The sequence below is a fragment of the Arctopsyche grandis genome, chromosome 11 (assembly GCF_051622035.1).
Source record: "Arctopsyche grandis isolate Sample6627 chromosome 11, ASM5162203v2, whole genome shotgun sequence".
Lineage (NCBI taxonomy): Eukaryota > Metazoa > Arthropoda > Insecta > Trichoptera > Hydropsychidae > Arctopsyche > Arctopsyche grandis.
In genome coordinates, this window is record NC_135365.1 from 1,569,145 (window position 1) to 1,583,486 (window position 14,342).

Consider the following 14,342-nt stretch of genomic DNA (forward strand, 5'->3'; position numbering starts at 1 on the left):
CCCAAAGGTCGTTCAAGACACCACCTTGAAAAAAATTAAAAATGTTGAAAAATCAATTAATTATCCATCCCTATCCTATAAAAAATATTTCCCATGAAATAACTCAAAGATTTTGGAAAATAAACGAAAAAATAGTCCTGGGCACATGGGACATGTGTTTTCACGCGAGCTCTGGGTTCAAATGGGTTAAATACTTAAAGTGACGTGTGGAAGGAAGTGTAGAAACATAGAAAGTGTAAGAGTTGTAGAAGGAAAGGCAAAAGGTGCAGAAGAAATAAGGAAAAGTGAGGAGCGTGTTGAGCGCGCGGCGCGCACACGAACGCAACAAGAAATGTGTACTGTTGGGAGTGCAGTACGGACTTCTAGCTTCTAGCTGCCCCCGCGCCCCTCCTTCGCCCACTAGGCATATTCCATCGAAAACCGTACTGCACAAAATCATAAACGTACCTCACTTTCTGATATTAGTACCGCAATGTATGGTCATTAATGGATGTATCGGTGTGTGGGCGAGCCTATACACGCTTAAATAATATTGATATTTATGTATATAATGATATAAAATTTTTCTCAAATTCCTTGGGGGTGCTGCAGTACCGCAGTGCGTATGGACGAGCCGCCACTGCCTATATGTAATGCAGGTGGCGAACATTCATTTTCAGTTTTGAAACGAGTTAAAAATAATTTAAAGAATTCGATAAATCAAGATAACAGTGATGTTCATTCAAAGTGACGTGTCAATTTATTAGATTGTGATAATATAATAGATAAATTTGCGGCATCGAAGCTCAAAAAGTTCAACTTTAAAATGTTTTCCTTTTTTTCTTGTTATTAATAAGTTGGTAAATAGATTTTTATTATTTAATCAAGGATTGTAAATATTAAAAACACATTTTTTATAACATACCCATGATTCACAATTCACTTTATAATTGGTGGGGGGCTCCAAATTACATTGCGCCTGTGGCCCCCGTAGTGCTTAATAATTCGCCACTGCTGTTCCTATATTATTGTATTGTCGCTTTATTAGTTTTATTCTGACCAGTTATTAATTTCATACTGACAGTTAATTATTGCTTTACTCTCCATTTGTTATTTGTACATATACAATTACATTTAATAATATAATAGTGGGCATTTTGTTAATAAATATTAGCTGGAAAGTGATTTGCACTAAGCGACACTGAACTGCTCGAGAATTTGACATGAAATAAGTTAATGGGAAAATCAATTCCGTCGCTAACGTCACGCCTAGTGTACTATTTCATACAAAGACGATGGAGTGTAGGCTTTGTCTTGGATCAGCTCCTGCCGAGTCTTCCGTCTCGATCTTCGGCGATCCTCATCCAGAGCGTCTAGAGCAACGCATTCGGACCTGCTGTCAAATTTATGTCAGTTGCTGGTTACAGGTTACAATTATTGTGCACCCAATTGGTTAACTCTTATTCCCATCTTTTCTCATCTGCAGGTTAAGAGAAACGATGGGCTGCCAGACATAGTGTGTATTTCGTGTAAGACCAATCTGGAATCGTTAATCAGCTTTCGAAAGGCTTGTTTTAGAAACAACGAAACGTCCCAACTGAGGTTAGATGACTGCTTGAACATCAAAACGGAAGAAGTTTTCCTGGAAGATGTAATATGGGACGATGAGCCTTCACTACGGACAATTCACCAAAAGAATACTGAAAGTTTTTCAAAGCCATTTCCCAGTGAATCAAAACTTGTTTTACATATTAAAGAAAAGCCATTCAACTGTGACATTTGCTTAAAATCATTTACTCGGAAATCTAGCCTTAAATCACATGAAAAATTGCATACTGGGATAAAACCATATAAATGCGACATTTGCTTAAAATCTTTTTGTCGTAAAACTAACCTCGAGTCACATAAAACATTGCATACTGGGATGACATCATACAAATGTGACATTTGTTTAAAATCATTTACCCTAAATTCTAGCCTTAAAACACATGAAAAATTGCATTCTGGGATAAAGCCTTACAAGTGTGAAATTTGTTTAAAATCATTATCTACTAAAACAATCCTCGAGTCACATAAAAGATTGCATACTGGGATAAAACCATACAAATGTGACATTTGTTTAAAATCATTTACTAGAAAATATAGCCTTACATCACATGAAATATCGCATACTGGTATACAACCATACAAATGTGACATATGTTTAAAATCATACATTCGAAAATATGATTTTGTGTTACATATAAGATCTCACACAGGGCAAAAGCCTTACATGTGTGAAATTTGTTTAAAATCATTTTCTCGGAAATCTCACCTTGAAAGACATAACAAATTGCATACTGGTATAAAATCATACAAATGTGACATTTGTTTAAAATCGTTCTCTCAAAAACGTGAACTTGTGTTACATTTAAGGTCTCACACGGGGGAAGAGCCTTACAAGTGTGAAATTTGTTTAAAATCATTTTCTACTAAAACAATCCTCGAGTCACATAAAAGATTGCATACTGGGATAAAACCTTACAAATGTGACATTTGTTTAAAATCATTCATTCGAAAAGATAGACTGGTAATACATTTAAGATCTCACACAGGAGAAAAGCCTTACAAGTGTGAAATTTGTTTAAAATCATTTACTACTAAAACTAACCTCGAGGCACATAAACGATTGCATACTGAGATAAAACCATACAAATGTGACATTTGTTTAAAATCATTTACTCAAAAATATGGCCTTAAATCACATGAAAAATTGCATACTGGGATAAAACCGTACACATGTGACATTTGTTTAAAATCATTTATACATAAACATGTACTTGTGTTACATTTAAGATCTCACATGGGGGAAAAGCCTTACAAGTGTGAAATTTGTTTAAAATCATTTTCTACTAAAAGAATCCTCGAGTCACATAAAAGATTGCATACTGGGATAAAACCATACAAATGTGAAATTTGTTTAAAATCATTTTTCGGTAAATATACCCTTGAATCCCATAAAAAAATGCATAGTGGGATAAAACCGTACACATGTGACATTTGTTTAAAATCATTTATACATAAACATGTACTTGTGTTACATTTAAGATCTCACACAGGGGAAAAGCCTTACAAGTGTGAAATTTGTTTAAAATCATTTTCTACTAAAACTATCCTCGAGTCACATAAAACATTCCATACTGGGATAAAACCACACAAATGTGATATTTGTTTAAAATCGTTTACGCGAAAATATTGCCTTAAATCACATGAGAAATTGCATACTGGGATAAAACCACACAAATGTGAAATTTGTTTAAAATCATTTATCCAAAAATATGACCTCATGCGACATAAAAAATATCATACTGGGATACAATCATACAAATGTGACATTTGTCTAAAATCATTTATCCAAAAATGTAACCTTGTGCGTCATAAAAAATCTCATAAGTTGGAATAATAACAATATACATATATGTACGTATAAAAGATGGTTTATTATATAAATACCGTTTATAAATTTGCTTACAAGCATCCCAATCCGAGTCCCCGGGTTAGCATGCTTAAGAAAAATTTTCACAATACACATTAAGGAGTAATAAGATTGTAGATCACCTGATGAGTGATAATATATGTATATTTTCACATGTTGCAAATAAAAGTCATGATTAAAAATCCTTGTAAAAATAATAGCTAGATTTTTTATTTTATCCTTAGTACTTGATAATGGTTAGAGGTTGAATGAGTTTTACACTAATAGCGTGAATGATATAGTTAACTCAATTCAAATTAGGCATAATAGTGTGAATGCTGATGTCCGTATGGGTTTAAATTAGTGGGAAATCGGTTTCTAGTATGGATGAATTGAGTCTGGATATTTTAATCAACACTTGGGAATTTGTTGAACCTCAGTTATTGAAATGAATAAATATGTGTTTGGAAATGGTATCCGTTCCAGAAGCACGAAAGGTGTGTCACATTGTACCTGTACCATTGATGTATAATACACTAGATCCGCCCTCACGTGTTATACTTGTCTCCCTTTTGGCGCAAGCACAGTTTCTCTTAGTAGGTAGGTAGGTACCGCTGCGTCGTAGGGAAAAAAACCCAACTTCCCCGGTAGTTAAACCCCCCGCCCCCCTCAGTTAGTGAAGACAAGATCTCCGACCAAAATAACACGTCTGGGCCCATCTAGTGTATTATACATCAATGACCTGTTCCAAAGGTTCCTGGTATGAATGAGGCCCATCAATGCATTGCAAATTGTTGAGAAGATTCTGGAGTAAATCGTGATGATTCAGTTGATATGAGTTCATCTATGTGAATGATTGATTGTGGAACAGTCTGGATTTAGAGACAGACATTCAACAGAAACCGCTATCCAGTTGGTTGTTTCTAATTGGATGGAGATGGTGGAAAAATCAGGTAAGCTTGTTGGAGCAGTCTTTTTGGATTATAAACGAGCATTTGAGACGAAAGAGTATCATCTTTTTGCAGATGATATTCTAATATACATATGTACATATATCATAGGTAGTAATGTTGATGTGATGTCCAATACTTTAACCGATTTTAAATATATAATTGAATTATGTAGGTGATTAGTTGTGTGAAAGTAAATTAAACTAAATGTGATATATATTAGAATGTGATGATATATATATATATATATATATATATATATATATATATATATATATATATATATATATATATATATATATATATATATATATATATATATATATATATATATATAAAAATGTACAAAAAAAAATCTAAAAATAATCCATAGATGTCTATGATTATTATTTCTGATTAATTGTTATATGCTATATATTCTGATTGTATATGTATGTATTACTGTATTTCTGAGTTCTGATTGTTTATGTATTCTGTATTTCGTTAACGTACACCCGTCGCATTGGAGCGAATCTGTAATGGCGAGTGTGTATTGATTTGTAACAATAAAATAAAAAATAAATATATATATATATATATATATATATATATATATATATATATATATATATATATATATATATATATATATACATTAGAATATTAGAATGTATATAATTTGGAAAGAGACTTTGTATATATGTATGTATGTATGTATCCTTGATTGTTCGTTCGTTCGTAGATCCCTGACGTCATCGAACAAATGATTCGATTTATTTATTTTTTCGATTCAAAGGATTCGAAGTCCCAGCAGGGGGCGCAGCCCCATTAGGCCCTGCCGGCCAGCCGCCGGATTCTAGACTTAATATATATATATATATATATATATATATATATATTTTTTTTATTAATTCTTTAATTTTTTTTAATAATATGTTTACTATTAGATTAGTCATGTTTAAGCGGTTTATATTTTTATTTTTATTTATTTTTTTATTTTTATTTAATTTTCACCAAGAAGGCCTAACAGGTAAACCCAATGCGCCTTCCTGGCCAAAGACAATTATTTAAACATATATGTACACCATCCATATATACACAAATACTTACACGTATACACAAATACACATACATACATACATAAATACAAAAATACACATATATACATATACATACATACACACCTATACATATATATATATATATATATATATATATATATATATATATATATATATATATATATATATATTCACATACACACACATATACATATACACATACACATACAATACATACATTCATATACATACAAACATTATACATGCATATACACATAAACACATAAATAAAGATAAAACCAACATATATACATACACATTATGCTAAATAATAAAATTACAAAATGAAAACAACATGTGTAAATATGTATGTAGCTAGAAGTCATTTAAAATATGCTGCCTGACAGAACTGTATGATGCAGTAAAAACATCAAGGCTCCCAGAAAGCAGGTTAAATAATCGAATGGCTCTTGAAAGGGGCGAGTCATCAAGCACATTAGTTCTGGCCCGAATAGGTAGGAATAGAGTTCTGGAGCGAGATTCTCTCAGTTTCTCAGGTACCCTAAGTTTAAGATTACACAGAACTTCAGGAAGATGACATTCACCCCTTAGACTTTTTATAAAAAGCTTACCACGATGATTGTTTCTACGTGAAGCTAAGGAGTCAAAGCCCAAGGAGCCCATGACAAACTTACTGGGAAATAAGTAGGGATAGCGCCCAAACTCTCTCATGTAGAGATAGCGCAGAAATTTTCTTTGCACCCTCTCTAACATTAGCGTGTACCTTAAATGATTAAGACTCCATATGTCCGAGCCAGATTCAAGCAAACTGCGCACCAATGTAGTATACAGTAAACGTGTCACTCTGGTGCTATTAAAGGCGCGTGAGTTTCTGACGACGAAGCCTAAAGTTTTTGTAGCCCTATTGCACACATCTTGGATATGAGAATTAAAATTCCAGATATTTGAAAAAGTAATTCCCAAATCCTTGATATGTGTCTGACGGGCAAGAATAGAGACATCAATATTGTAACTAAATTCAATTGATGATCGAGATCTGGAAAAAGAGACAATGTGACACTTGTCAACGCTTATCGGAAGACAATTTGAGTGTGACCAAATAACAAGTGAATCTAAATCGCTCTGTAGCAGTAGAGCATCGGAAGAAGATTCAACGCACCTAAAAAGTTTTAGATTATAGGGGGGTTGATAGGTTTTGGACCGTTTCCCAGCCTATGGAAATTCAGTTGAATTTCGAAGAGGATCTTTATTACTCGATTAATACAGGTGTATTTGTATGTACAGCGAAGTAGGTAAAGGATTCACTGGAACAAGCTAGGTCGATTTCCTGAAGCTCACTGGCATCTGGGGACGATGCACTGGTTTATAAATGTGTTGCTTGAGCAACGCGTAGCTGGGCTGGTGAGATCACGTTCTGGAAGATTCCGACGGGGTCGAGGTCTTCCTTTGTGTTCGATGTTTGATGCGTAGTTGCGTAGCTCCTTGGGATTTCCCGTGTACTCCGTGATTGCGTATCTGGAGCGAGTCGAATCGCCTTTATGGGTAAGCTGGACGAAGTATTTCGGCCACGGCTAACTTTCGTGTACGAGAAGAGGACGCAATGATGTAATTTGTACAGATTAGGTTCGATGAGGGAAATAGGTGATATCACAAGTCGTGCTATATATCTACAAGATCATCTGCATATAATAAAAAGTTGCAGTTGTGGAATATTTCCCTAATATCATTAACAAATAAAATGAATAGTAAGGGGCTGAGATTAGAACCCTGTGGAACACCAGAACAGGTTGGGTATTCAACAGAAGAATAAATTCCATATTTTACAAACTGACGTCGATCCTTGAGATAATTTGAAAAAAACTGAGAGAGACCATATGAGAAACAATAACCAATTAGTTTATTGATAAGGATGGAGTGATTTACTTTGTCGAAATCCGTGTAAACAGTATCTGTTTGAATATTAGCATCCAAGGAACCTGTTACAAAACCAGAAAATGACAACAAATTTGTGGTCGTTGAACGCTGTGGACGAAATCCATGTTGCTGATCAATAATCATACTCTGGCAATGATTGAAAATATACCTATGAAGTTGTGGCGGCTCGCTTATACGACATGGTCGAGTTTGGTTGCCTTCCTGCGAGTGGGGACCAACCCGGCTGGGTTCGGAGAGCCACTACTCACTCTGTCTTCAGCTGTCATATAATAAACACGTGCATTAACATGCCAGTCGTCTCATTCGTTCATCCACCATAAAGTATAATTTCAAAAAGTTTTGCAGAAGAGGATATTATAGCAACCGGGCGATAGTTTCTAATGGAATACTTATCTCCTTTTTTATGGATCGGAGTTACTTTCGAACACTTTCATGATACAGGAAAAACTGAAGTCATCAGCATTAGATTAAAAATAAAAATCAATGGAGACGAGAGTCCAGGCTCACTACCCTTTAAAATGAAATCTGGAATGAAATCTGGTCCAAAAGATTTAATATTTTTAATTTTACCAAAACCGTAGCGTAAATCAGATAACAAATACCGAGCGAATCCGGGTAATACAGCTAGTATATATACATATATAAAACTAAGTGTTTCCAATTACTCGACTTCATCAACTATACGAAAATCGAATAGTAAAATTCTAAATTTTCGAGTAGTTTTAAGAAACCCTGCTTGCGTAATTTTTCGTGGATTCCAGTTAGAAAGTCATAAAGGCACAAAGCGTATCAAATAAATTTATTCGCATTTTATGAAATTATATTATTATTATTATTGTATAGATATTACCGACAATTTCAATGGAATAATTATTTTCAAAAACGCATTTAAAATTGTCGGTGCGCTGAATAGTCCGTGCGCTAAATTTTCGTCAAAATTCTGACTAGTGTAATATTCATTCTGATCAAAACCGTATTAAAATTCTTACCCTAAAAATACACGCCATTTTTTTTCTATAGAACTGGAACAAAAACTGGTTTGAAAACAATAACGTTTCGGGTCCCTGGTTGTCAGTGAGCAGTTGGTATAACTATGTAGTACCAAATTTGTACAGAAGATATCACAAAAAAATAGCAAGGCGAAGGCAAGTCGATCTGGTTGCTGTCACAGTTAAATAGAGGGACGATGGAGTGCAGGCTTTGTCTTGGATCAACTCCGGTCGAGTCTTCCGTCTCCATTTTCGACAGTCCTCGTCCAGAGCGTCTGGAGCAACGCATTCAGACCTGCTGTCAAATTCAGGTTGGTGGCTAGTTACAGGTTACAATTATTGTGGACCCAATTGGTTAACTCTTCTCACCGATTAATCCTATTTTTTTCATCTGCAGGTTCAAAGAGGCGATGGGTTGCCGGACACGGTGTGTCTTTCGTGCAAGACCAATCTGGAATCGTTAATCAGCTTTCGAAAGGCTTGTTTTCGAAGCAACGAAACGTCCCAACTGAGGTTAGATGACTGCTTGAAGATCAAGACGGAAGAAGTTTTGCTGGAAAATGTAATATGGGACGATGAGCCTTCACCACCGACAATTCAACGAAAGAGTAGTGAAATTTGTTCAAAGCCATTGCCCAGTGAATCTGAACTTGTTTTACATACTAAAGAAAAGCCGGTCAAATGTGACATTTGCTTAAAATCATTTTCTCGTAACACTAGCCTCGAGTCACATAAAATATTGCATACTGGGATAAAACCATACAAATGTGACATTTGTTTAAAATCATTTACCCGAAAATATTACCTTGTGTTACATTTAAGGTCTCACACGGGAGAAAAGCCTTACAAGTGTGAAATCTGTTTAAGATCATTTGCCCGAAAATCTAGCCTCGGGTTGCACAAAATAACGCACACTGGAATAAAATCGCACAAATGTGACATTTGTTTTAAATCATTTACTCGAAAAACTACCCTCGTGTCACATGAAAAATTTCATACTGGTATAAAACCACACCAATGTGACATTTGTTTAAAATCATTCATCCAAAAATGTGATCTCCGGCGACATGAAAAATCTCATAAGATTGAATAATAACAACGTACTTATTAAATGTAAGTATAAAAAGAGGGAAAAGCCTTACAAGTGTGAAATTTGTTTAAAATCATTTTCTCGAACAACTGGCCTTAAATCACGCGAAAAATTTTGTACTAGGATTAAACCACACTAATGTGAAATATGTTTAAAATCTTTTTTTTTATAAATATGTATATCCTTGAGTCACATAAAATATTGCATATTGTGGTAAAACCATACAAATTTGAAATAAAACATCATAACACACCTGAACACTTTCAACTGCATTTTACAGGCTAAAAATGTATATGCTCACGATTCGATAAAAAGCTTGAATGCATTTAATTTAAAACTCCAACTGTTTCAACGTCAAATATTAATTAAGAAACTGGATCACATCCCAATACTGAAATCATTAAATATTGATGAAAGTAATTAAAAATACGGAGACACCATCAAAGCTTTAAGCGACGATTTTTCAAGTAGATTTAGTGACTTCCGAGGAATTGAAAACTGCCTAGCAATAATCCGTTTTTAGCAAATGTTGACAACATTCCGAGTGAACTACAACTGGAAATCTTAGATTTACAGTGCGATACAGATCTGAAAGATTTATACCGCTGTGTAGAAATCTGCAAATTTTATAATTCCCTGAATTCTGATAGATTCGGAAGAATTAAAGACATATATATGTGAGAAGACATTTTCCGTAATGAATTTAAATAAAAACTCCTTAAGATCAAGCATTACAGATCAACACTTACAGGCAGTTTTACAAATTTCTACTACCAAATTTAAACCTGATATACAGAAAATGTCGAAAGAAATTAAACAACTTAATCATTCTCATTAAAATTTTAACCTTATTAATTTGTTTTATTGTAGTTATTTAATGCACACACTCTCACACACACATTATATACGTAAATATATTGAAAAAAAAATTGGAAACCCGTTGTTCCAAAATTGGGGTGACACCAATGGGCGATTGGGGTGAAGATCAAAAACGTGCGTTTTTCAGTCATATTGTTTATTATAACGATACAAGCGATAGCTTATAATTATTAAAAAGTCGTTGTATTAATTTATTTGAACTCTGAAAAACAATTAAGGTTTTTGTTGGTGTCAATTGACGTTTGTGTCCATAAGCTCATTTTTGTTAAGCTAAACTTTGTTAGTTTTAAGCTTAATTTGTTTTTATTAAACTGTTAAGCGAATTTATACATATACTATACTAGTGGTTTTATCCGGTTTCGCTCGGTATTTGTAATATAAACTTCTTTAACATGACTAATCTAATTGTAAACATTTTATTAAATTTATTTGAATATTCATGTGTTTTATTTATTGAATTGACTAAAAATTGTTTAAAATAGCATGAAGAAAGGCATCTCTGACAATATTGGCAAGCACCATAGCACAACATTGAATACCTGCAAAATCAGAGTTGAAAATATTACCATTACCTTGATTCCATGAGGCCTGTACTAATCTTGCCACATTATTTAATGGCAAGTAAGAGTTACCAAAGGGAGGCTGAGACGGCTCAACAACAGGTTGTTGGTCAGCAACACGAACCAAATCACTTTGAAGAAAGTGAACATTGTGATGTACGTCCTTATGGAGAAAAGTGTTAACCAATGTAATGCGCTAAATGCCTTAGTACGACATATAGTGAACTCCCGAGTGATATCGAGGTTTTCGAGACACTCGGTCACCACCACTAGTCCCGAGTTATCAGTAAATCTTGGCATCATATCTAAAGCTTCTCACTTACCTCAAAAATAAAAATAAACAACTTCTACAACCCAACTGCGTTTTTCTCTCCGATCCCCGAAACCCCCCTTAACGTCCATGCAACAATACTAATAAATTTGGAAATCCTAAAATTTGTTAACGGAAAAGTTCCAACAGTTGATCCTCCAAAAGGTTTACGTTTTCTTTTTTTGTTTTGTACTTTTACAAGTGAAGAGCAAAAAATGAAGGTCAACGTCAAAAATGTATATTAAGACCTCTTGCATTTATGTAGTTGATGACTATTATTACAACTGGCATTATATTGGAAAATGTTTAAAACCTTGCTTCGCACATAGAACTAGCTGATGTATTATAAAATGAAATTCAATCAGAGAATGTCTAATAGTTTGCTGAAGCTGCTGAATAAAACCAATAATTTATCCCACCATATTGGGAGCACCGTCATCACAGAAACAATGTTCTGTAAGTAGATATCCATTTCTTTAAATGTATTTTTAAATTATTTAAAAATGTCAAGACCAGTACACTTCACTTCAACGTTATTGGTATTTTTTATTTTAATTTTCACGCGTCAACACGTGGGTTATTCAAAAGGCTTCTTGGATCAGTGTCTGACCATAGGTCAGGTCATAGGTTCTCCATCACTGTGATAGACGAATAAGACCAGTCACAGTTAAAGTTTCGAATGACAATCAAAATACTATATGGAATGAATTTATGTAATGTATAATTTATTTAAGGTAAATAAATAATTTTGTAATGTATGATAAAAATAAAAACAACTTTTTTTTTGTAATGTATGAAATTTTTTATTTACAATTTGAAAAGAAAATTGTATAAAAATGGGGGTGGGAGGGTGTTTGCCAACGTGAAAGTCGGTTAATAGAATTTTTACAGCACATCACTGCTTTTCCCCCATGTGGGATCTTAAATGTAACACAAGTTTATATTTATGTCTAAATGATTTTATACAAATTACACATTTGTGTGGTTTTATCTCAGCATGCAATTTTTATGTGACCCAAGGCGAGATTTTAGACAAATTTCACACTTGTAAGGCTTTTCCCCTGTGTGAGATCTTAAATGTAACACAAGTTTAATTTTATGAATAAATGATTTTAAACAAATGTCACATTTGTATGATTTTATCCCAGTATGCAATTTGTTGTCTTCTAAGGTTAGATTGTCGAGTAAATTATTTTAAGCAAATATCACATTTGTATGATTTTATCCCAGTATTGAATTTGTTATGTCTTCTAAGGTTAGATTGTAGAGAAAATGATTTTAGACAAATTTCACACTTGTGAGGCTTTTCCCCTGTGTGAGATCTTAAATGTAACACAAGATAATTTTTTTGCATAAATGATCTTAAGCCATTTTTGCCCAGTGTTCCAATATTGGAACATTTTGTATTTTTACCCCCACTCTATTATGCATGACGCAATAAAAGTTTAAATTGTATCAGTCTACAGCTAGCAAGTGTGGGGATCGTTTCGTGTAGTATTTTTTTAGGTTGGAACCTGTGGGAGTGAGCAGTGTTTTTTTATTTGCATCAAATACGTTCAACAGAAAATGTCATTTGACAAGTAAGTTTACACATCTTTATAACACATTTATTACATACTAGCTGTATTACCCGGCTTCGCTCAGTGTTTATAATATAAACCGCTTAAACATGACTAAGCTAATTTAATTAAAAAAAAAAAAAAATTTAAAAATTTAAAAAAAAAATTAAAAAAAAAATTAAAAAAAAATAAAAAAAAAATCAAAAAAAAAATAAAAAAAAAATCAAAAAAAAAATTTAAAAAAATCAAAAAAAAAATCAAATTTTTTTTTTGCCTTCTAGGGCTTCGCCCTCGGCACCCCCCTGAGCCTTTGCCTTCTAGGGCTTCGCCCCTCCACGCCCCATGAGCAATTGCCGTTTAGGGCTTCGCCCCCATGATCAGTTGCCTTTTAGGGCTTCGCCCCTCCGCGCCCCCATGATTCAAAGCCGTCTAGGGCTTCGCCCCCCTTAGTTAATGCCTTTTAGGGCTTCGCCCCCCGCGCCCCCAAGATTAATTGCCGTTTCGGGCTTCGCCCCCCTTAGTTAATGCCTTTTAGGGCTTCGCCCCTCCGCACCCCCATGATTAAATGCCGTCTAGGGCTTCGCCCCCCGCGCCCCCAAGATTAATTGCCGTTTAGGGCTTCGCCCCCCTTAGTTAATGCCTTTTAGGGCTTCGCCCCTCCGCGCCCCCATGATTAAATGCCGTCTAAGGCTTCGCTCCCATGATCAGTTGCCTTTTAGGGCTTCGCCCCCCACGCCCCCAAGATTAATTGCCGTTTAGGGCTTCGCCCCCCTTAGTTAATGCCTTTTAGGGCTTCGCCCCTCCGCGCCCCCATGATTAAATGCCGTCTAAGGCTTCGCCCCCATGATCAGTTGCCTTTTAGGGCTTCGCCCCCCGCGCCCCCAAGATTAATTGCCGTTAAGGGCTTCGCCCTCCTTAGTTAATGCCTTTTAGGGCTTCGCCCCTCCGCGCCCCCATGATTAAATGCCGTCTAAGGCTTCGCCCCCATGATCAGTTGCCTTTTAGGGCTTCGCCCCCCGCGCCCCCAAGATTAATTGCCGTTTAGGGCTTCGCCCCCCTTAGTTAATGCCTTTTAGGGCTTCGCCCCTCCGCGCCCCCATGATTAAATGCCGTCTAAGGCTTCGCCCCCATGATCAGTTGCCTTTTAGGGCTTCGCCCCTCCGCGCCCCCATGATTAATTGCCGTCTAGGGCTTCGCCCCCCTTAGTTAATGCCTATTAGGGCTTGCGCCCCATGAGGCTGGGCCCCCCGGGCCCCCTTCGGGGCCCCACGGTGCTGCGCCCCTTGTGGCGCCCCCTTTTGAGCCCCATGGGGCTGCGCCCCATGAGGCTGGGCCCCCCGGGCCCCCTTCGGGGCCCCACGGGGCTGCGCCCCTTGTGGCGCCCCCTTTTGAGCCCCATGGGGCTGCGCCCCATGAGGCTGGGCCCCCCGGGCCCCCTTCGGGGCCCCACGGGGCTGCGCCCCTTGTGGCGCCCCCTTTTGAGCCTCATGGGGCTGCGCCCCATGAGGCTGGGCCCCCCGGGCCCCCTTCGGGGCCCCACGGGGCTGCGCCCCTTGTGGCGCCCCCTTTTGAGCCC

General features: G+C 36.1%; 3 protein-coding genes across 3 annotated transcripts in view; all 3 read left to right on the forward strand.

Moving 5' to 3' along the window:
• LOC143919146 (uncharacterized) overlaps positions 1–14,342 on the forward strand; it is a 1,208,594-nt gene that overhangs the window by 882,361 nt on the left and 311,891 nt on the right. The gene's annotated exons all lie outside the window — the stretch shown is intronic.
• On the forward strand, positions 702–3,643 carry LOC143919076 (uncharacterized). Its single transcript, XM_077441261.1, has 2 exons — positions 702–1,388; positions 1,466–3,643. The coding sequence occupies exons 1-2, from the start codon at positions 1,275–1,277 to the stop codon at positions 3,419–3,421; spliced, it is 2,070 nt and encodes a 689-aa protein (XP_077297387.1). The 5' UTR covers positions 702–1,274; the 3' UTR covers positions 3,422–3,643.
• Positions 8,427–10,974, forward strand: LOC143919141 (uncharacterized). The gene is made up of 2 exons (XM_077441334.1): positions 8,427–8,679; positions 8,766–10,974. Exons 1-2 carry the CDS (start codon positions 8,566–8,568, stop codon positions 9,459–9,461), a joined length of 810 nt encoding a protein of 269 aa, XP_077297460.1. The 5' UTR covers positions 8,427–8,565; the 3' UTR covers positions 9,462–10,974.

What these genes read in the sequence shown, in the direction of transcription:
- LOC143919141 (XM_077441334.1), top strand. Translation starts at nt 8,566, where the DNA reads ATGGAGTGCAGGCTTTGTCTTGGATCAACTCCGGTCGAGTCTTCCGTC. An exon ending in AGACCTGCTGTCAAATTCAG is followed by an intron (nt 8,680 to 8,765) that starts GTTGGTGGCTAG and finishes TTTCATCTGCAG; the next exon opens with GTTCAAAGAGGCGATGGGTT.
- LOC143919076 (XM_077441261.1), top strand. Translation starts at nt 1,275, where the DNA reads ATGGAGTGTAGGCTTTGTCTTGGATCAGCTCCTGCCGAGTCTTCCGTC. An exon ending in GGACCTGCTGTCAAATTTAT is followed by an intron (nt 1,389 to 1,465) that starts GTCAGTTGCTGG and finishes TCTCATCTGCAG; the next exon opens with GTTAAGAGAAACGATGGGCT.